Source organism: Dinoponera quadriceps, unplaced genomic scaffold (assembly GCF_001313825.1).
Source record: "Dinoponera quadriceps isolate SergipeBrazil2010 unplaced genomic scaffold, ASM131382v1 scaffold2167, whole genome shotgun sequence".
Taxonomy (NCBI): Eukaryota; Metazoa; Arthropoda; class Insecta; order Hymenoptera; family Formicidae; genus Dinoponera; species Dinoponera quadriceps.
Window position 1 is genome coordinate 1697712 of NW_014556702.1, and position 25391 is coordinate 1723102.

Sequence of the window (25391 nt, forward strand, 5' to 3'; positions counted from 1 at the left end):
AACTGTAAATTATACCGATAACTGCGTAAAAGAAATTTCGAAGTAAGACATTTTTTATGCTTTTGAGTTATGCAAATTAGATGGTTTTTAAAATATCAAAATCTGTATAAATTGACATCTTGAACGTACCTTTATTATCAATTATATCTCTAATTTTCTCCTCCATTTCCTCTTGGCTCTTTTTAAGAACACACAATATTATTACCGTAATCCACTGTGCTTGTTCCCGGAACCTAACATTGGCCCATGTGACTTTGGGCTATTAGCCAGAATTAGCCAAGTCCAAAGCGAAACGAGATTTCTGACACATCCATTATCTAACGTCACGCAGAGTACGTTTGAAGTGGAAATATACGCAGCTCAGAGTAATTAGAGGAGCACTTCTTCAAACGCCTACACAATTTGTAATAGATGTTTCAAGTATCGAATATTTCTCTCAACAACTATATGTATCTACAATTAAGAAACATATTTATATTTCTGTAGTTTCTTAATCTTATATTTTTTAATTTTTATTAATATTCATTCCGTGACCCGCTAATTCTTTAGAGCAAAAAAAGATATTTGAATTTTTATTAACATATGTAAATGTATGATCTTGAAAAATATTTCTATAATTTTATAATTTTCGCTTTTTTTACAATTTTATTCGCTTTTTGACACATTTTTCTTATAATCTATGCCGAATTAAGTTTTCCGAGACAAAATTTAAGAAGAATCTGTACTAAAAATCTGTACTAAAAAAAGAACTGTATCGCTTCATGTTACACCGTACAAGAATTGAAATCATTCTCGTCCATGTCTAGTACTATCGATAACGGTTGCGCGATATTAGGATGCGGATAGGGCGGTAAAGGTGGCGATTCGGTTTCTCGGCTTGTATACTTGGATCTTTTGAGTTGCCATGAGTCCAGCTGTGACAAGGTCGGCTCAATGCTGGAAATGTAACTCGTATCACTTGGTACACTCGACGCCGAACTTCTCGAATTCTTACGTGTTGGATTTCGTATTGGTGGCAGGGGTACGATGTATTCATCCTCCTTCAAGTTCCGCGATATTGTGGATATCGTGTTCTTGTTCATGGATTCGATAGCATCACTCGAAACTCCTTTCGGCAGTATCATGACGTCCGGGATTTCGCGCTTTACTATAACGATTCGTTTGCTTCCTCGCAATATTGTAGGATGTCGTCGCACTATGACGAACATTAACAATGCGCTCAAAAAACCCATAACTATCAATGAGCTGACAAAGACGGGGATAATCACGTGATAGTCGACAGGACGATAATTGGGCATCTCTGTAGTCGAATGATATGAACTGCTCGTTGAAATGTCGTGAGATGTCGATGTTACACTACTGTGTGTCGTATTACTAGAACTTGTCTCAGTCGTCTTTGTTTGATCGCAAAAATTCACCTCAAGGAAAGATTGATTGTTTTTTTCTCTGGGCGTTTTGCAGGTTGGGATATTTTTCACTATTCCCGAATGTTGTATCATCAAGTCTTGCATCCATTTGAGGCTGCAATCGCAATGCCACCAATTGTCGTGGATTGACAGCTCGAAGAAAGAAGAGTTCTGCTTTATAAAGTCGAATAAGCCTTCAGGCAAAGTAGTGATTCTGTTGTTGTTTATAAATATCTGTTTTATACTTCCGGAGATCGGTTTGAATGTATCCGCGCCACTAACAGTCTCTATATTCGAAAAATGTAAGTACAAACTCTCTATATTAGGCACACCAGTGAAGAGTCGATAGTCGAGAATCGTGATACGATTGTACCGTAATGCTAACAGTTTTACATTAAATAAATCGTTTTCTCCTCCCGTGATATTCCGAAGAACTTCAGTGTCAGTGATAGCATTCTCGAGTTCGATAGTTGCCAGATTTTTTTTAACGTTTTGAAGTAAATTTTTCTCGGCTTCTTTTATCTCGTTATTCACGATAGAGAACTTTTCCAGGTTTGGAAGATGATCAAATGTGGCTTTCTTTAAAATAGATATGTTATTATCTTGCAGTTGTAATTTTCTCATTCTGTTAAATATCGATGAAGAAAATGCTCCGTCGCTTAACGTAGTCAGAAGGCAGTTAGTCAGAATTAATTCCACGATCTCTATATCTTTTATTTTCAACCAATTTTCCTGAAGCTTGTTATCAGAAAATGTCGATTTTTCGAGTATCAAGTTTATGCTACTTTTCGAACTGCACTTGACCTAACAAATAATGAATAGTAAAATAAAAATTTTGATTTTGTATATTTTAACTTAACCCTTTCACTTTTAAACATGTTTTTTAATAATTAAGAATATATATCTTAGTTTTTCAATAATAATTTAATTTAATAATAATTTATTTTAAAATAATTGCTTGTTTATATATTTATTTATTTATAGAAATTTTAACTTACTGTATTTTAGGCAATAATATTAGTAACAATTAACTATAATATAAAATTAGTAATTCTGTATTTTTCTAATATCCACAGTAGTGAAAGGGTTAAATTATATTACACTATTGATATCATTTTTCATATCATAAAATTAGAATTATAACAATACCTTGAAAATTTTTTCGATAAAAATACTGATTGCTTCTCCTGGATCGAAATTTCCACAAATTTTTATCCTAGAACAGCTTATGGCTTCGCATGCTTTAATTTGACAATACTTATCAACGTCACAATTCCCATTGTTATTAAATCTTATTAGTCCATAATTGTAGATAATTGTAGATGGCGATGTTTGTTCTTCCTGCTCAATGTGAGATGTCACATTTAAAATGTGTTTTGCGTCGCGAGTCAATCCCTCTATAGTTTCTCCCATGTCGTTTTCAGCAGTGAAATAGCTGCTTGCAGCGAGTAGCAATAAGACCGCTATAAGCACCCGACATGCACGGAGACTGCATTCAATTATATTCATTTTGAAATAATGTATAATTATATATTGTAGATAGAATGAATAAATGTAAATTTTATATAACCGTGGATCGAATGTTTTCCGATGTTTATTTGACAAAGGAAGAAATTAGACAAATCTAAAGATCTTCGCGTCATAAGAAAAACTTAGAGGAAATTAATCTTGAATTTATATAATTTTGTGCGCGTAATTGTCTAAATTGAATAAAAATCGACACAGTATAGGTATCTAAAATATACTTTGCGTATATCCTCAGAAAATGTAGAGTTCACTTATCGTTAATGAATTCCGACGAGTTCACGAACTTAAAAGATACACTTGAATTTATTTATTATTTGTAATTAGATACTTCATTAGTATATGTAAAGAGTCGCTGTACTTTTTTAATATAATAATTTTTACTAGTTCGACTCACGGATACCCGACCAAAATACTTAAATTTGAAATGACAGAATATGTATCAAAAATCGCAAGTACCTCCAAAAATACGTAGATCTCTTTACCAACGCCGAAAACATCTCTAATATCGTTGGTCGCGTGCCAGACTTACTATGCGACACAGTACGATTGACAGAGTGCGGAACATTTCATCGAATCTAGAATCGCGGTCTGCTTGCAGTTGACATTGATTAACGTTATCGTATTCGCTTATCGATGCACATATCTCGTATTGATTGCCATGGAGGAATTTCGATATATTATCCCATTCACGCGTCTCTTCTAATTCGATAGCAACGTGTCGATAGATCGTCAACTTGGATATCATATGTTATTGAAATTATAAAGAGACTTAATAAAAAGACTTAATAGAACAAGAAATATATGTATTGAAATATTCATTAACGTTTTTGAAATTTCGCATAACAAGCTACGATACGTAATGAAAGACACAAATAACAATGAACGATGTTTTTGCTTATGTCAATTTTATTCATTTGAAAGTTTCACATATACACGTTAATTATTAACGACATAATAAACAATGACATATAGACATTAGAATCTGAGTAAACGGCCGAGTTGCGGTCCGATACGAGAAAAATGTTTCATAATACATACATATCACGTAATAGTTATCATAATATGACCATATACACGTAACATTATGTATAGACATATACAGACGAAGTTTGTGTAGGTGTGTCGCATAATAACCATATATATATTTATATATATATATATATATATATTTATAACATCGATGTAACATTAGGCGTGATTTAGTCTCGTGTGCGTGTATTTGTCCGTGTATAACGTGTCTCGTGTCTAAAAGCATTTACGCCGAAAGATGCAGACGCACTTGTGTTTGTGTGTACATTGAATCAATAGCTAATTTTTCTCCTTTATGTCTAATTTTACACGAACTTTAGTCCTTTTATATAATACGTAAGAGTCATGATTTTGTTACTTAAAGAGAAAACAGTGAAGAAATGGGGATGGAATACTTCATACTAGATCAACATCTCGTGTCAGCTTCTGTATATGTGTGTGTATGTGTATATGATGTATATATGTGTGTACATGTGTGTACGTCGGTGCATGTTAACACAGAGTTACCAGGTTCCTCAAGTCGTGCGAAAAAGCGACATGTGGGCGAGCACCGAGATTATGAAGTTATATCCTTAAATCGGGAGTTAAGCTCCGTTTGTCGTCCCTCACACGCACCTACCATCTGGGACCGTCAATTTCGTTCACGCGTTCCGCTGGACACGTACGAATGTGTCGGCGATGCGTACGCGTTCGCGTTCAGGGTATCGCGCGTTATCATACGAAGTAATTACGGCACCGGGTACGCTTGTCGGGTGCGCCGGCAACGATCCGACCACATTGTAAGACGCTGTACAAAAATATCCGCTTATAATAATTAGTAATAATAAACGGCGCGCCCGACGAGCTTAACGTCGGCTCTCAGCGATATGTCTTGATATGGTTCTGCAGGCTCGACATCCGTCGATTCGTAACCCTTTCGCTGCAACGCTGTGTCAAGCTGATCAGCGCTTGACGGAGCTCATGTTAATTTTTAACATAATTTTAAACGTGATTTCACGTCGCGAATTTTTCTTTTGTCTAGCAGATTTTGCTACGCGCTGGTGCGAACAGTTCTACGTTCGTCGTACGGCTAGATGTTTTAGATAACCGAAAGATGTGAGGTATCAGCGTGAGTCGCTGCGATGTTCCGCAGCGAAAGGATTAGAGTCGCGCGAACTGTGCGCTCCCGTTTCTGCTCTTGTTCTAAAAACCGCCTAAAGATACGTTCTAACGCCCGAGCCGGAAGTTCTTCGGCGAATTAAGCTCTCGCGTGAACTGTTGGGTAATCGACGTGAACGTCGTCGGAAACGTTCTCGAGGAATAATTCGCTGGTATAACGCAGAACTTAGGGAAGGTGGTCTTGAGAGAGAGTTTCCCTCGCGACGGTCTCTGCATAATATTTCGAGAGCGTTTTTCGTCTCAATCGCTCGGTAGCGAAGACGTATACCGAACTTCTGACTCAGGTGATTATGCTATTTTACTAGTTTTACTTTCAAGTCTATTAACTTTTTTTTTTTGTAACTTACTGCCGCTCACACACTGCCGTTTTTTCATTTAACCGTACGTTGTACTTTGAATAATCATATGTTTGTAAATTATGTACACACAGTTACACGAACAAAATAATAAGATTTGATTATTAGATATACAGATATGCCTCGTACGAATCCTAAGCTAAATGTAGGGCCTGCAGAGGATCGCATTCGGCGTATCTTTAATTTTCTTTCAACTTACCGATATCTAATGACTCAATTACTCTATGATTAACGATAAATCATGAATATCAAAGTACGCATCAAAGTACGATTAAAACGTGAAAACCGGACATCATAGGCTGAAATAGAAAGCAACTTTAGAAACGGCGGTATGCACACAGCAGCTTCGTATTGTTATCGACGTAACTTCTTAGAAAAAACATCCAGTGCGTATATGTATATATATATATGTATATAAGATATAGGTATATAATATATATCTTTTATGATCGTAATAATGCATAATAATATATATATTATATGCAACGTGTACATATATGTATATATATATATATATATATATATGTATATATGTTAACAAATAAATTCTCTTAAATCTCATACGTTTACGATATGTATACGATCTTTAGTCGTTATAGCTTCGTCAAGCCTTAAATCGACTTAATTAATCAGTTTATCTTACAATTAAACTTGGGCGTATAAATGATATGTGTATGTGTGTATATGATACCGTCGCGCACCGTTGCCCGCACATTCGAAGGAGAATATCTTCGCTCACGAATTAAAAAACGCGTTCTATCGATCCTATGACATTTCGTTCCTTTTTCATCAATATGCGTATAATTTACACTCTACTAAATATAACGCTAAAATAACAGGTTACTTTACGTCAAATAATAAATTCTTCTGCCGGTCGTTCCATGATTTAACGCCACGAAATTTTCATTCGTACAAATTCTCTCCGCCAGGTAGTCCGCGAGATAGGATACACTCGCTGAGTCATAAATTAAGATAAACGCGACAACAAAAGGATTAAAATATCCTCGACGAAATCGATAGCTTCGAAATTCTTTTCCGAAGAGTCAAGCTCGGCGCGCCATACAATTCGTACCGGTTAATATGCCACCAAGCGGCATGTATGTCTTACGATAATGCCTTAGGTTTAATTCTACTTTATCCTTATTATATGTATCGAATAGCAAAACACATGTTACTTTCCATGTTAGCACTGTGATCAGCACTACGTCCCTTGAACAGCTCTTCTACGATCGATCTCTCGCGCGGCAGGCTCTCTCAGCCTCCGCTGAGAAGCGCGTCTGCTCGCCCGATGCACCGTCGGACGCGCTCGCCGATGATGCATCGAAGCGAAGCGCGCGCAACGTGTATTTTCGTACGTCGCGATCTTCCGGATGTGAGCGCGAATCACTATTCGTCGTGTACTGAGCGAAGGAAGAAATATTCTATAAACGTGGGAGAAATTATGCACCTCCGGACCGTTTGCGTTTCGTGCATCGCGATTAGGACGGACACGTGCGTTGCATACGCTTCCTCTCTCGCGAGACGGCGATGCAATTTTAGTTCACGCACGTGAACGCCGGCGACGAAGTAGCCCGAATGTAAAGCTCGTAGAGCGGCCGAACGGCCGCGTTTGTGCTCTACCGGCTTTAACAAGTGTCGGTTTCCTGCCGAGAGTATATTACGTGTCATCAGCAGTCGTTATCTCATTTCGTGCGATCGGGCCTTTGCAAATCGAGTTAAGTATCGGGGCGATCTCAAGATGTTAGCAGCGACTACTGCGCAGAGACAGTCCGGCAGAAAAGCCGACGAGAGACTTCTCACGAGTATCGTCCAACTTCGTTCACTTTGATTTTTGTTGTTTTACGCAAACTCAATCGACCGACTTCACTTCCTAATCGATATCTCAACAAACGTACATTTTTTATACAAATTATTCTCATGTATGAAATAATTAAATAATTCAAGGGAGAAAGAGAATAAAATAATTCGTCTGCTGAAAGTTTAATTATACGATTAGTCAAATATTATCCTATCGAGCTACCTTCGAGCAATCGTGGTGAGTATCTAAGCTCTACCAAACCGCGGATTTTAGGATAGATAATAACGATTTGAAAACCTCGGAAGATCGTGGCGCACGGAAGCAGGGCGGGAGGGGGAGACGCGAGAATTCCGCGGCATGCCGACGATCTGCAGCACCCGTGTTCGACAGGAACGTATTGATATGTATATGACGAGCGGGCCGGAACCGCCTAGTGACGACTGACTTCCGGCCGCTCGAATCCGCTAGTGAGTATACTACGTCTCGCGCCGCGAGCTTAACAGATAACCACGAAATAATTGGCAACGATGTTGATATGTAACGTTCCGGTGAAGAAAACTCGCGCGCTCCTCGCGAACGAGCACTCTTCGGTCCACCGATCGATCGTGCGATCGACGTTCGATCATGGTAGTCGCTCAGACTCTATACTATCGAACTGTACGAGCGAGTGACATTTTATTGCCGGATGATAAAGATCGGGTATGATCGGATATGCGTCCTATTGCTGTTTTCGATTAGACGGAAAGTCGCTCCGATGAATTCATTATCGTACTGAGTGGCTGGAAGTCGCGGTTAAAACAGTTCGCCGTGCGCGGTCGCGATTAGCGTCGTTTACAATTCGATCGTAGAGCGTCTGAGAGTCCCATTAATAACAGTGATTCCATCAGCAATAAATCCGCCGTCACAGCAAGCGTGTGCGTCTCCTACGCTCGTCGTTACGTTTAGCGGCCGGCCATGCTACGTCAGTGAATATCATTTCGACACGCGGCAATCGAAAGGATCGCTCGTGGTGCTTTGTCGCGAGCTGACTTACAGTGATGATTAACTTTGTTAACGCGACTGTTGTACTCACGCGACTCGCATATTCCGCGGGCCCGATCAAGAACGCTGCGAATAAATCCGTGTGTTTTGCGGACGCCGAATCTTTAAGCGCATTTCGCCGCGAAAATAAATTAATTCGTAGATCCTCGAGCGTCTAAGAGAGGTTCGAATTTTCTTGTCGATTCGATTAAAGTCCAAATATCTCGGGCAAACTGTCTCGGCCAATAAAATAGATGATCGCGTGTGCGCGTGTGCTGAAGATTAATCGAATCGAGTGAACGACGGAGAATCTTCCGGTCTGATCGGACTGCGAAAGTAAATACCGCGGGAGCGTCCGGAAGAATTTAAAGCACTCGGTTCTCAAAAAGTCGATTGTCGCGGGTTACCACGCGTCACGTCTGATTGTCCATGCGCGGTCGCATCGCATGGGCGCGTGTCTGTAGGAGAAAGCAATGATCTACTCCGATTTACTGTATGCCTGAACGTATCTCTACACGAAACGAGACGGACGTCGGTTCTTGTACGCCTGCTGGCGAAAAAAAGTAAGAAAGCAACTTCCCGAACGGCGGAGGAATCAATCGGTCATTCCTCCCCGTCGCACCGAACAATAGCGATTCGTTTAATGATGCCGTTTCGAGTAACGATGCCGGATGCTCGAGGGCCTTTTACGTCAACTGCTAGCTGGTGTTCGACAAGATCTCCTACGATTCAAGGCACCGACTTTTCGCGTCGTAGCTCTCCTCTGTCATTTTTACGACAGGCCGCGTATTGTCGCGCGATGACACGCGTGCGAGAGAGTCACGTCAGTCTCCGCAGAAGGCTGGTTCCACCACGTCGACGAGCGCAGTCTATCGCGTGGAATCGTGACGCGTCTCCGCTGTCGCGTCACGATTACCCCGGGAAATAAATAGCAAGAAACGCGAGGGGAAAATGCTTCCCGTCATTGCAAACTATTCGTTAAAGTAACGAACGACGAGACTCGTCGCTGTGGCTCGTCGTGGCTCAATCATGGTGGCATTCCGTGGAAACGTTAACGGCGAACGCATGTCGTTAAACGTCTCGCCGGCGTCGAAACGAAAAGTCGATGACGCACTCCAATCGCGAAGTCGCGCTCCTCCCGCGGGATTACGCTAAAACGGCAGCGATGACTATCAGCGTTAGCGTTGCGTCAACGTACATCTTACACGCGACAGACGCCGATGAGATCCTCCCGGCGTTCTTGCCCACGCAGCCCAACTTCCCGAACGGGATATTCGGCACGGAGTACTCGCGGTGTTCACTGATCATCATGCAGGCGGTCCGCTTCTTCGACATCATCTCGTCGTCCTTGTCGCGCAGGTTCCCAAGCCACACGGTGTACCACCGCAAGTCGCAGTTGCAAATCAGAGGGTTATCTGCGCGCACAGGGAAACGGGACGATAAGGAAATAAAATGAGCGCCGAGCCGAGATGGGAATTAGCGAAATTCGTCCTCTCGTTAAAACGTTCGTCTTTCCGCGGCCCTTTAACTAACGGTTACATTAACCGTTGCCATTATGCGCAACGGTTAATGTAACCGTTATTTAATTCGGTAATTAGTTCTGCTACTTAATGAGACTTTTATGCGGCGAAAGAAATATATATCAGCGACTTCTGCGATGTATTTTATTCGTGCGCTTTGTGATACTCTAAAATGTTAACGGTGCGACCCGGACGGAGAAAATTAAAAGGATTATCGTATAAGTTGTACCGGAGGAAGTAATGTTAGTATTAGCGTTACGCAGGAGAAGTGATACGTTACCTGTTATATCGATATGACGTAGAGTGTCGACAATATTCTCCGTGACTTCTTCTGAAATATGCGTGAGCTTGTTGTTTTGCAAATTCAAGGTTTCTAGCGAATTGAGGTTTTCGAATACCAGGGGCGGGAGCACTTTAATCCTGAAAAAATAGTGTAATTATATTTACATTGATATGCGATGCATCGATTGTTGTCGTAGAATTTTAAAAGGTGCGCCTCCAACGCATAACTAATCGATTTATTCAAACGTTTTTCTCCGATCAAAAACCTTAAGTCGCGGCATACAGAGGAAGGTGTATTACAGATTTTTCTGTAGGTTGAGGAAAGTGATGGAATCTCCGTAGCCCGTGAAAGCGTCCTCTGCAAGTACAGTGATGTTGTTCGATCGCAAGTCCAGGTGCCGTAAGCGATGTAAGCGTCGCAGCGCGTCGCTCGGTACTGAATGCAAATTATTATCTCCCAGTCGCAAATACTGCAGATTTTCTGAAAGGAGCGATCGAGACGATTACAAGGAAGAACTGGAGACAACGTAGATAATTTGAGCGCGTAAGATGAGTTGTATCGGAAATCTCTCGTAAAAATTTCTTGGTTATTAGTTCCTCGTAAAGAAATGAATTGATTCTGTCGCTTGACGGCATGAGTAACGCAATTAAACGGTTGCAAGAGTATGTAATACGCATATTAGAAGAAATAGTGGCAATTTACCTCGCAGTAGATAGCTTTGTTACGGGAAGAGCATCGACAACAACTCTCAAGAGTTGCGACACGCTCAAACGAAATTCTTTAAATCGATTGTAGGTAATCAAATCAAGTTGTTTGTAGCGGCAAATAAATATGAATTAATCGGGATGAATTTACGCAAGCGTGGATCAAGTGCTTCGAAGTGCTTGAAAGCTTCAAGTGTAATTCGTAAAAATCGATGTAAACACCAAAGCCGTTTGTTTACTAAAAGAAAGTAATTGTCAAAATCCTATTTAGATAATTGGGTTCATGTCCGTTAGACGCAACGGGACGAAAAATAGTTTGTAAAGTGTCGTTCGTTCGTTTATCCTCATACTCAAAGAAACCTACTGCATCGCTGGTAGGCAGTCGTGGCACGCGGTAAATTTAAATGCTAAGCAGCTGTGACGCTTGCAACGATAAATAAAGCAGAAAGTGATCTGCAAAGATCGTAAGAATTTCATGGTAAACTGAACACAAAACTACACGAATTCCACGGCTGCATCAAAATCGAGAATCGAGAAGATATTTTGCCGATATTGCGGAGAAGCTTGCGAATCATTATGCGAAAAATATATGTGGAATATTAATGATAAAGTTTTTCATGACATAAGTACGTTGGACGTCAACCTGTCGTATTTTTAAATGTCCTATTTTAGGGAAAATGCCAAAAAGGAGAAGAAATACAGAGAAAAGTAATATTGAAATAATTTAAGTACTTCAGGGTAATTTGTGTATCCGTGGTTAATAGATTAAAAATCTGTATTGTGATTGCACTCACCCTCAAGACCGATAAATGCATTGGGATCCACGTGGGTAATATGATTTCCGTCGAGTTCCAAAGAGTTTAATTGCGTCAAGTGGGAGAATACACGCGCCGGGACCTCACGGAGGAGATTGTGCGCCAATCCTAATGAATCGAGTGCTTTCAATCCTGAAAGGGTGAAACGTTTTATCGGTGAGACTATTTCATTTAATTCTACGGAACGTTCGTTACATACACGTTTACTAAAAGCATTTTTATTTACATATAGAGCTAGTATATAGCCAGTAGGTGCATTGGGTTAGAAAAAGATGATTTAATCGAAATCACAATGATTCTGTGGGTAGAAATTGAAAAGTCAATCTATTTTCCAATTGTGGTTTGGGGATATTACGTGTTTTTAAAAGATACGTTTTAAATAAGATAAACCTGTTAACCTCACCTGCGAAATCCCCTTCTTGTATACTTGATATGTGATTTTCTTGCATCTCTAATTTCTTCAGCAAATCTAACGACGATAATGCTTGAGTTGGAACCCTCGTGAGCTCGTTTCCGCCTAAATTGAGCCTCTTGAGTTTCCGGCTAATGTTAAATAGAATAAAATCGCGAGAGTGAGGAGGATCTTTAGACTAAAATATCGGGGCGTCCGTTTTATGTTCAACGATTTAAGACAATCAAGAATTTTAACGAACTCGCGACATTAGAAATAATTTATTAAATCAACTATTAGCTTAGCAAAATCCGCTTTTCAAGACTCGTGGTAATATAAAAATCGGAGATTTTTATTTTAGCTTCCCCTTTGAATTTGTAATTTTTAGTCGACGAGAGCGACTTACTTGTCAAGTCCTTTGAACGCATCTGGCTCTATGTTAGTGATCTTGTTTTCGTAAAGGGTGAGAATTTCGAGTGTGTCGAGACCTTCGAAAGCCTTGCTGTGGATGGCTGTGATTTTATTACGGTTCAAATTCAAAATCAGAAGATGGTGGAGGTCTCGTAACGCGGGGGACGGGACGGAAATCAGTGCATTTTGAGAGAGATCCAGCTGTGTCAAGTCCGTTCCTGCAAGGAAGTGAATTATTCAATTCTAGCGGCTGTTATGCTTGCATCCGCGATCGTACGCACGACTCTCGTAAATGTTAGCCGGTGGTGTTCAAGGATTTCCTGAATTTAATTGAGTAACTTTGGATATCTACCCTACATCGAAGAAGTTAAATTCCGCGATGATTTCGTCAGTTCCGTTAGCTAACTCCAATGCGGCATACATTTCCATAATAAACGTATGCGACTTAACGCTATACCTCACGTCTTGAAAGAATTTAAACTTGGTAAAATTCAAACTATCGTGATGCACCGTTCCGGTGAATCCCTATGAAAATGCAGTTGCGTGAGAATTGTTATAACATTAACGAACCTTGTAATATTTTATTGACGTGAGCAAGAATCAACGTAATTTATAAATTCAACAACTTTGTTTTGTACCTTAAGACGACGTTCATCGCATTAGCTAATTGTACGGTGCATCGAATCTGTCTGTCTGCTTTGTCTACAATCAACCTGCCGTAAAACACGACGGGAACTCAAAGCTCCGTTGGAAAATAACATTTTCCATGTGTAATGTTCTTGCGAGTTAATGCGACCGAGCGATGTCTCGCTGAGATGGCTCGTAGCGCTGCATTCTCATTAAGGTTTTCCCCTATATGGGGCGACCACGCGACGCAGTTATCCCCGCGTATCTCGAATACGGCAGGTGTAAAAAGAACGTATTTTCTAGTCCCTTACAGTAATTTATTCCGAATCTGCGTGGCCGCAAAGGCGGCGTCGCGGCTCTAAAGCCCGGGGCTTCGTAAGAGATTTAAAGGCGGGTTAAATTTGCAGCCGACTTTAACGCGGGCCTCGCGTGACAGGCTGAGTGCTTCAATGTTGGCTTTAATATAAAAACTGATCCTAAATCTTCCATGAAAGTCTTTTGACGCCAGAAGACAGGTGCTGGTTCTGTGCCGTAAAAAATGTTACTACACGACCGTGCATGAGGTGGCAGCGCGTTGTTGTATTTTTTCCTATTTTTTACCGCGCCGCGCACTAACGCCAATGGGCTTTGAAATTACGGGCTTGAATGCCGTCGATATGTATGCTAGTTCAATCGCCGTGAGCTCAATTCGCGTTTTTCTCTCTGTACCATTGTTTCCGGATGTAACTTTAGAGATTCAACCCATTTGTATACATGAACATGGTATTGGGTTATTTTGGAAACTGTTAGACAAAAAATTAGTAACTATTTCATCAAGTCTTGGAATCAAAATTTCGACTCCGGCATTGACTGGCTGGTTTGATTATTATGCATTTTATTTGCCTTTCAACGAAGCACAAACTGCACAACCCAAGTTTAAAACAGAAAATCACGGTAACGGCAAAACGATGAAAACATGAATAACTCACTTTACGATCATGATTCGATCACTTTCTCGTCATTTTGATGCCATGTTGTCATTATTGTGATTTTCTATTCTACATGGGAAGTTATCACATGATCGAAAAAATTCCCATGTCTTTCCCGAGAAATAGAAAAGAAATTTAGAACAGAATCTCGATATAGACCGTCTCTCTATCCTATCATATTTCTGTCCTTTCCTCCGAGTATTATCCATACACTTACCGAGAGAACTAAGAGAGGCTTCCTCGAGCACCGCGAGGCTACTGTTGTGGATAGTGAGATGATGTATGTTGAGCCCGAGGAACACGTATCCCTGCAGCTTGGGCAAGTTGTTGTGCCTAAGCCTAAGGTAGAATATCACTATGTTCGACTTTCCCTTGAGCAAGGTCATGGCCTTCAAGATGTGTGTCATGTCAGTGATCTCGCACACGATGTCCAGGCCGGCCTTCTTCACGCTGCAGGAACAGGGCGAGATCTCGGTGGGGGTCGGACAGAGATGCGATGTTTGCGCCAAGCTCGTCGTCAACACGAGGCAGAGCAACCACACCAGCCGCCACACATCCGGCAGACCGTGCTCCCTCATTTTTCGTGCGGCTCCACACTTCGTCCCCGCGACTTCGTCACAACGGTCGACCCTCCCGTACCTTTCGTTCGCCCTCCGCCGTACTGCCTGTCCTCCTGGCGTACACCACTCTCGCTTTCTGTCGGCCGCACGCCTCTCGCCAATCTACTTTTCGCGCCGTCTCCGTTCCTGTACCTGCAGCCTGCTACTTAGCCTCTGCTTTTCCCATATCCATTGTTCGCTCTGCCACGGTGTACCAGTACACCGAGTCTGCAAGCAAACGACGCTCCATAAGTTTCTCCCGTACGTACGCGGGGAATTAAGGAACATGGCGGGTTAGTTGAGAACGCGGATCCGGCAGGAGTATACCGTGGTATCGGATAACTTCCTGTTAACAGGATATAAGGGAAAATGTGGCGTCTAACTTTCGCGAATTCGCGCTTCAACGTGCTTATCATGACATTTTTTACGCTCTTTGTTGTAGCGACAGAAAGGTGCAGTTTTTTCCACGCATCGATATTATAAATCTCATTGTTTTACGACGGAAACGACAATACGAAATGCACGTTGAATCATCGATTTGTCTATTATAACCTTTTAACGAATAATTCGGAATATCCGTTAGTATTTTCAGTTACAGAAAAATGCTGTTCCATTGTTAGAGACAAAATAGGATAATATTCAATTGCCTTCGATTTGATATTGATTCAATAACCGAGCGGTTTGCGCAGAAATGGCGAATAGTGATTTATTCTGGAATTACTGTTTGCGTGGGATTACAACATATTTTAATATGCCGAAATAACAGCAGCGTACTCGGGTGGCTTTTTTGATTGCGTTCCGGCATATTAAAATCTTGTAATGTGGAAGTATTCATAATAGCCCATAGTTACGGCATCTGTGCGAAACTTTTACACAGGTTAATAACAGCAGTAACATTAAATTTCAGTACTCATCAATGCAGTTATGTGCAACGTTACAGCGCCGTTACCATCTTCGTAAAAACACTTGTAAAATCCGGCGTACGAAGAACCAACGAGTTACATTCGCACTCCACTTGTATCCGCACGTTTGTCAATTAACACTTCACTTACTGCTCGCGAATAAAGTGGAACTGATTTATTAATAGATCTCCAGTCAATGAAACGTTAGCCCTTTAACAGCAGAGTAGATTTTCAACGTATCCAGTAAATTGGGACTCGAATTCGTGCTCTGTTTTGTTCATTTTTCACGTAATCAATGTACAAAAAGGATAGAAGAAGTAAATGATAACATGAAACATCCCTTAAGGAGAGAAACAACGCGTGCACACTGTAAAATAGACAAAGCGTAGGGTCAAATTGATCCTACCGTTAAAGGGCTAATATGGATAGCTTGCGAAAAGATACGAAACACTACAGAAAATATTTCTCTCGATAAATTCGAAATCAATTTCTCATCAAACATTGAACGCGACAATTAATTACATAGAGAAAATATTTCATATTATGTAATTAAACGGTATAAACAGCTGATGACGCGTATATTACACTTTAATTAATTTTATATAATAAATAAAAAAAATAATATTTCTCAGAAATTGACGATCAGATATCTGTCAACGTAAGGTCGACTCCGAATTGATCAGGTACAGCGTTCTCGATGCATTTTCGCGAAACTTTTATGTATTGTACTCAGCAGAGACGTGTAGTTCGACGACGCTGTAGCGCGCACAACTGCACAACTGCGCTATCAGCGATTGCACCTACCGAGCCATGCGGCGGATGTATGGTATCTTCTTCTAGCGCGTAAAACACTCAACGGAAGACGTAAAATGAAGTGACTACGTGTGCTTACGGATGCACTAGGCATCGCTTATGTCACTGTGAGCGCGATAGCTGCATTGATCGCATATTTATAAACGCGCGACATCATCTCTTTCTTAAACACTGGCGCATCTTCGTTACGTTCGTAACAAGTAACCGAACGAAAAAATTCGCAGTAGCCGCGAATTCCTCGCGGAATTCGTGAAATCGGTGCGCGTCGCGAATCAAAATTCCTTCGATTTTCACTTCAGGTGCACACACTATCGGAGATCGTCGTCACGACAGTCGGGATGTCACGAGGGATCTCCGAGGCACAACTGCGAAGTAACAACGACGACGAATGCGCTATTATCGAACTCCCGCGGCTCACGATCCCATCATTGCGCGCGTGTGAATGATTTATTTTGCCGATAAACACCTCTTCTTCTCGCCCGTGGTCCTCTATTCGCCTCACCTACGCACACCCGTAAACTCGTTCGGCAAAATCGTCGCGAAGCGCTTCCGCTTCCACCCACAAAGTAATCGCTCACTGCCTGCTCGGTTTGATAGTAATATCCGCGCGCGCCTTGTCTATCCGGCGCAATTGCGCCGCGCGTATCGCGCACGGTAGTCGTGTCACGATGTCATCGTCGGTGACCTCTTCAGATAACGATATCGACGGGACACCACCGACTCGATAACCTGTCGGATCTCGTCCGGATCTACCTCCGGAAGGAACGCGACGTCGCTTGAAAAAGAAACACTATTACGCGCGGTCTTCCTTTCGATTTACGGCCGGAAGTACAAAGGTACGGCCCAACGTAACCCCGGAAGTCGAGGGATTCAAAGAGCGTGTTGGCCACACGGTCGTATGGAGCGATGGAACCGACGGCGCCGATAGCGGGGTTGCCACTAAGATAAACTAACGAGACGCGAAGGCGGCACAGTTTGCGCTAAGCTCTGCGGCTGCGTTGCCGGTGACCTGGGTGTCCGTCGGCGTCATTATTACGCGGCTAATAGGCCGCTTCCGGCACTGGAATCATGGGATTCGGGGGACGACGGTGGCGGGAACATATCGGCCAACGTCGTTTCTGCGCGATACTACGACGATACTGATCGTCGACGCGAACCCGTTTGTTTCGCACGAGAAGGTCGCGCGACGGGGTTGTCGTAAAGGGAAGATGGAGGGACAAAGAGCAGTCTGCGGGAGGAAAACTTTGTATCTTGCCCTGGCAACTTCTTCCGCATCGCGCTGTGATGTCTCGCTGATGCTTCTTCTTTCACCACTTCGTGCTACGCGTTGCGTGAGAAATGGTTTAGCGCAGCCGTTTCGAATTTCCAAGCGGAAATTTTCTCAAAGCGCCGACATTGAAGATTAAAATGTAGAATGCTGCGCATATGTGCAGCAGTCGGTTCTCAAAGTCTTTCCGTTATTTCCGACAGCAACGTGTCTTCCCCAAGATTACTTTCAGTAAATAATGACTTTAATCCTGTTAGAGTAACTTCAGGACACATAATAAATATCATCACGACGTCGCTGCTCGAAGAAACTAAGAAAACGAATTAATTTATATCTTTAAGAGACGTTACTTTAGAGAGTGCGAATTTTTTTATTTGACCTATTTTACACATAAAAATCAACATGGAAAAGTACTTCGTTTCAATTTGCTTATCGATGGGAATTAGATATGAATCTTAATCAATATTCATAAAATATGCAATTTTAATGCTTATATTTTAATGAAAAATGAATGAATGAATGTATCTAAAACAGAATATACTCAACATAATGAATATCTTCTGTCTCATTTTGAAATAAAAACACATTATATATTTTGAAATAGAAGCACATTAATTCTAAATTTTGGTTATATAATTAACGATAATATACGTTAGTATTTCCAAATTAACAACTTTTCAATTGAATTGTTTTTTTATCAAATACTTAACTACAGATCTTCCACACGCCTGTCCAAATCTTATGTGTATTTCAAAATTAATAATGAGGATAAAAATTGTTTAATATTGTTTCATCCGTCAGTCGTTACCTATAGATAATATATTTTCGATCAGCGACTATTAATTTACGTCGTAATTTCGGATTAACCAATCTTGAAGATAAGGAGAAAGAAAGAGTAAAATAGAGAGAGAGAGAGAGAGAGAGAGAGAGAGAGAACGATGCATTATTACGCACTCCGAATATAGGCTTTTTCACGTTCTAGAAACTAAGACGGTGGATATCGCCCGACCGCTAATTGAGTTTGGCAGTGAGTTGTGTTCGCGGAGAGAAAGATTCAATTGAAAAAGTATTAAGAGCTTCCAGCTTCTACAGCATTCATTTCTACCGCGAGTGACATTCCTTAAATTTCGTTTTTACCTAATGCAATGAGCGTAAAATTCAAAGAGTTGACGCGGTACGCCGGCCAGAATTGAATTTAGAAATCTATAATTGATACAGCGGAGCGTCATTGCTCTCATTGAGGCGGAATTTTGCCGATACGTTGTTATCGCGCAAAATAACGGGAAATAACACTATGAAAGAGCGGTGACGGAACGACAAATCGTTTTTTTGTCCTCATACAGACAGTTCATAATTATCATGTGAACAATAAATTTATTTTTATTATAAAACGCATCGAGTACATGTTACGACACATCTTTGGGACACGCTTTTAGCATTTTCTAAAGCGCAAATTATGTGATGAGGTCACAACGAACGTTCACTAATGGGGATACTAGAATGTTAATTAACCGATCAAATGTTTCGGTGGGTTACCTGAACACACAAGTACTTTTCGTTAAGCGGTCGACGTTGCCCGAATCGATTCATCTTCGCTCGCTCGACAATGGGCCTCGTTTTGTTTGCACGACGGTTGACGTAGAATAAATTGTACAATTTCGCAAGAGGGAAGAGAAGAGAGAGGGAGAGGAACACTCTATTAAATTGAGTGACGTCGACACTTCGATAACGCGGTTCAACTACGCTCGCAGTAGCTACGCTTTTCTTCATTTTCCGCGCCGGCGCGCTTGAGCGACTGACTTTCATCTCGGGAAGAAAGAGAAAGAAAAAGAAACTGTGAAATTCAATTTCGCCGGAAAACGTGTGTACATCTCGTATCGAAAAAAAGAGTCCTCAATTATAACCTTGAAAATCGATGCCTTTCGACGGTGCCGCGATATCGGAAAACGCAGCGAAGCTTTTAACTTGTGTCTTAATAACAGAACGAGGCATGTCCTCAGGGTCACGCGGAATTTTTGTGATGTGATTCATCGCCGGATCGTGTTTACATTTTCATTACACGAAAATTTCATTACATCGAATTATCTAATTGGAAGATATGACCTGCATCTATGTTATCTTCTTAGGGGACTACAACAGACGCTCTGCTTTCAGTTTAATTATAGAGATCGGATTCGCGTTGTAGACTCTCGAATATCTTTAACGAATTACATCCGTTAAATTTAAGTACCCAACATATAATGCGCGCAACGTCTGAATATCACTCTATGATACTAATACAAAAATAAATAAAAATGAGCTACAGAGAGAGCGGAGAGTTTTGCGATTCAAAATAGGTTCGCTGCTTTTATTCGCACTTCCTACATATAAATGAAATCCAAAAACTCAAAAATATACCGTGAGTTTAAATATAACGAGTTAATTACTCGTGCTTATGAATACAAGAGATAGTCCTCATTTAAAAAATTGCACTATTGCTGATATAAAAAAAAAAGTGTTTATTATTTTTGACTACTCTACAATTAGTGTATTGAGTTCCAATAAATTCGGCGAGTAACACAAAGGTAGTCTTACTAGTTAATGAGTCGAATTTTAAGTGTTAATTCTAAATATATTGATTTACGAGCATCTTAATCCCAGGGCGAATATGCGAAGTTATTGTTCCTGACATTATTATGAAGCCGCCTCTCATTTCCTTACGTACATTCGTTCGCAATTTTTCTCTCTTTTTATCTTTCTCCAAATGGATCTCAAATATATACACATAGCATTGTTAACATAGTGTTCTTGAAAACAGGAGGCTTATTAAATTCGACGATTATACGGCCTTTCCCCGCAGTTTCGATCGCCACGTTTCACGATCATGTTTGCGATTTCGTTACATTATCTCACGGCGATCCGTGACTCGTGTTATCTCGTTGCGAGAATCAAGCAATGGGATGTTCCACTTCCAGTGAACCATGGCGATTCGATTCGCGTCGAATTCTCAATCTCGAAAATCCTCAACGTGCTTAGCGTTAAATATATATGACGAGCTTGTTACGCTTTATTAGTATATGTTAAGTACGATTAGCATGCGTCGTACCTACGCACCCACCGAGAGCCACACGTTCGCGTAGCGGCAAATTGATAGCGGACGTCGCGTGGTGATTAATACATATACCATGATCGATGAGATCGGAAACTGCGTATTCGGAATATCGGAACGGTACAATGTGTGCCAAAAACAACAGACGGCATTTTAAAGCAACATTCACGATGTAATTGGTAACTTTAATACAGACGGGCGATGAAAACAGACATATATAATTACGCTTCCGTATCTGTATGCATTTTCCGTCGCGACGTGTACATTAAGTGGTCTCGACCGGATATTCCCAAAATATAGGTCGCGATCCATTAGTAATCCAAAAATTTTAGAGTGTTAAATTACACTTCATTATTTCGCGTAGTTTTACAAACTTTCAAGCTTTCACTACAAACTTTCATCAATAAAAATAGGAAACAAGCCCGTTCTTTACACATACATTATATATCTAAAAAATAGATTTATAAAATTATATTCGATAAAAAAATTAAAAAGTAAGAGCGGTGGAGTATAAATAAAGTGATATAAATAAATAATCAATTTAACATCCTCCCGCCCTTGCATTTTCGTATCCACTAGAGCTAAGTGAGTCGCGGGTGTTAGCCATTCTACAAAGTGGGTCGCGTTTCACACAGGTTCGGGAAATCTTTATCCAGACTTTCAAGAATTATTGATTCAATCGAGTCGTGATAATGTATGGCGATGTCGAAAAGCTCATATCAGTGAATAAAGTGGCAGATATATATTTGTTCAGCTTTTAATAATTGCTCAAGCAAATCACTCCCTTAAACGCCTATCTGTTATAAATTCATCATTCGACTCGCTCATCGTATATCGAGGGAAATCGTCTCGCGCCGGCAATAATGGGAAATCGATTCCGCGACTACGAAACTGGACCGAATTTCCCATTTATGCGTTTTGAATAATTGACGCGTCGGCAATCGGACGGAATACTGCATCATTAGTGCATTAATCACGACTGGGTAATAATCTCAAATGATCTCATCTCCAAGGAGAGATGTTTCGCGTTTAGCGAGTGGATCCGGGCGTCAGAATCCAGACCTGATTGGATATTTGCATAAATCTTTTATGCATGTCGCGTAGGCTTTAAGTCGCAACGCTGCGGGGGAAGCGGACCGCGTACTCCCGCGACTGTTCCCTGGCTCGCGATATCATTTCCGGAATTGTCCATTACACCGTCGCACTCATGAAATACGAAGGACAGATTTGTATACTGTCCGTGCTTTTCCATCTGTCGCGCATTTATTTTTCCTCCGCGTAACTCAGCGAGGCTACGTGTTCTCCTACGGCGGAGATCGTTAAACTTCGGTGCGCCGTTCCTCGAATGCCGCTGCCTACCGTAGTGCACGATTTCTGCAAACAAGATTTCATTCATAATTGAGCCCGGTCGGTCGTTCCTCGTGGCAGGACGGGAAGAAACCCCGGCTTTTGCCAAGTCCGGCAACGTCCGGCGTGTAATTGGTAAAAAAGATGCTTGTAAGCGACGTTAAGCCAACAAAGAGAACGTGAAGTTGGCGAAGCCGTTAAATCGTCGGCTTTTCATACGCGCGTTGCGCGCCGCCCGAACTGGAATTGCCTCCCGAAAAAAGATACCCCTTCCCCTAAGAAGATTACGCGAGGGATTATGGTCCGTGGAGCTTCCCTTCGCTGAATACACATGGGAAATACGTTATTCACACATCCCTTCCTGCACGCGCCTCACAATTTCGGTCGTTTCTAGCCCTAATTAACCCGATTCGCCCTTATATTAACGCTAGCGAAGATTACGCTCGCTCAGGGGCGGCACGAGATTTATGCGCATCCGGTGGAGCTTATGATGCATTTTAATCTCGCGCATTTTTCCCTTCGAAATTTCGCGTGAAACTTTACTCACGGTGTAACGATCGTTACATATACGAGTCAATAATTGTCCCCAATGTGTTTCTAAAAACTTATCACAAAGCAGCAGAGAATTTACAAGCACGTCATTTTCCAATATATTTCCTTTGCTTTGCAATGCACTTAGTCCAACGTTCTGTAAGTCTGTTCATACCCTCGGAAAAAATGTTCTTGGTTGGTCTGAAAGCCACTTGTACACCGCTTTTTTTACACGTTGTTCGTAGCAAAACGTTTCACAATTTGAATTTCGAAGTATTGGAGCATCCTCCGCGCAGTCTTGACCTCGCTCCTTTAGATTATCACTAGACTCCTCAAAGATGAAGAAGATTGCGATGTCGTCGTGTTGCTGTAGACCAACGTGTGAGAAAAGCGGTATACAGGTAGTTTGCAAACCAATCGAGATCACTATCTTCCAAGGGTATGAACAAACTTAGAGAACGCTGAATCAAATGCGTTGCAAAGCAAAGGAACTGGAAATTGGAAAATGACGTGCTTGTAAGTTCTCCACTTCTTTGTGATAAGTTTTTAGAAACATATTGCGGACGATTATTGACTCAGCCTCGTACATAACGTCTGTCGAGGATTCGGAACGGACGTAACTGCATTTATAAGAAACGACGAGGTAACACGCACGCTGTTTCTTTTCTAATCTCAAAACGTCGGGTATTAATGTGCACACGCGCGCGCCAATATCGGAAAAGTATCGACGTGCGCCAATGTATGCTTTGCTCTCCGTTCCCACGCGGTGGCGTTTCGCGCGATACCACGTTGGCCTGCCGTTCGGTAATAACGGTAAAAGATCGAACTGATATCCGGCGGATATTTTCGCGGCGCTGTGTAGAAATTAGTTTGATAAAGAGAAACGGAAGTAGCGCGTTTGCATCTCGTGATTACCGTACAATCCCGGAACGTTGCCCGATGTGGCTGGAGAATCGGACCTTCCCGTGAGGTTGAGTGCGCGCCGGCGGCGCGCATCTCCCGCGAACGCGGAAATGCGAACGCCGAATGCGCTTCTCGCTTCACGGCGTCCAAATGCGGCGCCATGCAAGGCTGAACTCTTGGCAACGCGAGTAGTAGAATCGTTGCATGCGTGATCCACTTTTAATACTGCTCCCGACTGCTACGGTGTATTCACCTTTTAACCCCGTAACAACATGACGAGATGGGACAAACTCTAACCAAATATTTTGTTCCGCGAGTGAAAAAATAACAGGTTTGCATTACGTTATGTCAACTTTGACAATTCTAACGAAACTTTGTATAATGCAAATGTTACATATGCCGCCGACTAGATTTTATACCCCTGTCTCGAAAACCCCGAATTAGAATATCTCCAAGCAGTTCAAAAAGGCAGAGAATAATATTGTACAAGATATTTTTGTGTACAATTTAACTGGATTCGATAATGTGTCCGAAACCGTGACATTTTCCCATGTGTCATTTTCCGTGTAATGAAACAACGACATATATACAGACAGAAAAGAGGAAGAGGAAGAGAGAGAGAGAGAGAGAGAGAGAGAGAGAGAGAGAGAGAATTATGTGATAAATTAATTTAACAATTTTATGGTGGTGCGAGGAGAAGAAATGCTTTCGATCTGTCATACTTCGTCACACGCTAACATTGGGGCGAAAATAGCCTTCCCTTTTAACATAACATAAAATCGTAATGTCATGAATGTTTAATAAATTCATACTGACATTGCATTTTAACGTAATTCATACTGACGTGCATTTTAACGTAAAAATACGTCGCGACGCTCTGTCAACAACTTGACAAATGGTCGACGAATGTCTGGGGCAGGAAGGAAGAGTACGGTACGAAAACTCGACAAATCGTCTCCGGCAAAAGAGGCGCTCTTTCTTTCGCGACATACCCGCTATAATAGCCGGATAAGTTCTAAGGCGGGCCGACAGACATAGAATACGTCCGTCAGGTTTTTCGCCCGCGGCAAATAGATCTGGCATAATGAAGTACTCCCAGTTTCGACTAATGGTACACCATTAGTCGAGACGCGGGTGGCGTTCGTAAGAGGATTTCGCATTCAAATACTAAAGAAGGAAAATGAGGGACGATCGCGATGTTCTTCGTTCGCGCCTCGATCGTGCAAACTCTCGAACGATTCGCCGATTTTTCTGATTGTCCAATTTGTCGTCTGCATAAAGACGTCGCAGTTTGCTTCTTTATTTCAGCAGTTTTGCTCCAACGGCGACACACTTTGCGTTTTTAACTTCATTCACGAGTGTTCGTACGCATATTAAATAATTACCACCTCTTTCGATTTATCGGTGCGTTGTTTTAAAATTCAAATATTTTTAATCTCTAAATCGTATATGACTTAATTATTATATACTTTATTCGTGCTCTTTCTACTCGTGACCATTACACAGGTCTATCAAATTTTATTTTTTTGCGGTCTGGAAAAGAAGAGTTTCCCACAATTTTTTGGTACGTCGAATCCAAATCCACATGGAAAAATATTCTATCGTTAAATTTATGAAAAAAATGTGGTTGAAACGCCCCAAAAACGCGTTTTTAACTATATTTGAAAATTCATAGCTGACGAACCCGATGTGCGAGAGATTTTGAAAAGGACTCAAATTAATGCTTGAACATCGTATTTTAATATGAAAATATTTGGTACTATAAATAGGGAAATGATTGCCATTTTCTTCACTTGAAGACTTAATGTGGAACTAAAATTTAAGCTCTGGAAGATTAAATTCCCTTTGTAGCATTAAAGAAGCACCTATTGTGCTCCTTTGATACTACAAATGGGAACTTACTTCCGTTTTCTCTATTTCAAGACTTA

General features: G+C 41.2%; 3 protein-coding genes across 13 annotated transcripts in view; 1 reads left to right on the forward strand and 2 right to left on the reverse strand.

Annotated features, from left to right (window-relative positions):
• Positions 1-25391, forward strand: part of LOC106747961 — a 100436-nt gene that overhangs the window by 14215 nt on the left and 60830 nt on the right. The window lies entirely within an intron of this gene.
• On the reverse strand, positions 765-2819 carry LOC106747960 (SLIT and NTRK-like protein 1). Its single transcript, XM_014626018.1, has 2 exons — positions 2556-2819; positions 765-2210 (listed from the first exon to the last, which is right to left on the reverse strand). Exons 1-2 carry the CDS (start codon positions 2817-2819, stop codon positions 765-767), a joined length of 1710 nt encoding a protein of 569 aa, XP_014481504.1.
• Positions 5947-25391, reverse strand: part of LOC106747970 (leucine-rich repeat-containing protein 15) — a 109792-nt gene continuing 90347 nt past the window's right edge. For 3 of the 11 annotated variants that reach the window (XM_014626054.1, XM_014626056.1, XM_014626055.1), the window contains 7 exons: positions 14231-14840; positions 12414-12636; positions 12020-12159; positions 11596-11748; positions 10397-10577; positions 10095-10234; positions 5947-9709 (listed from right to left, as the gene is read on the reverse strand). In XM_014626054.1, the coding sequence (XP_014481540.1) occupies positions 9441-9709; positions 10095-10234; positions 10397-10577; positions 11596-11748; positions 12020-12159; positions 12414-12636; positions 14231-14591 (1467 nt within the window). In that variant the 5' untranslated portion in view covers positions 14592-14840 and the 3' untranslated portion in view covers positions 5947-9440. Of the gene's footprint in view, positions 9710-10094; positions 10235-10396; positions 10578-11595; positions 11749-12019; positions 12160-12413; positions 12637-14230; positions 14841-15333; positions 15357-15386; positions 15435-15522; positions 16299-16318; positions 17269-25391 lie in introns of those variants that run through there. The other 8 variants (XM_014626049.1, XM_014626048.1, XM_014626050.1 and 5 more) reach the window with 8 other exon arrangements.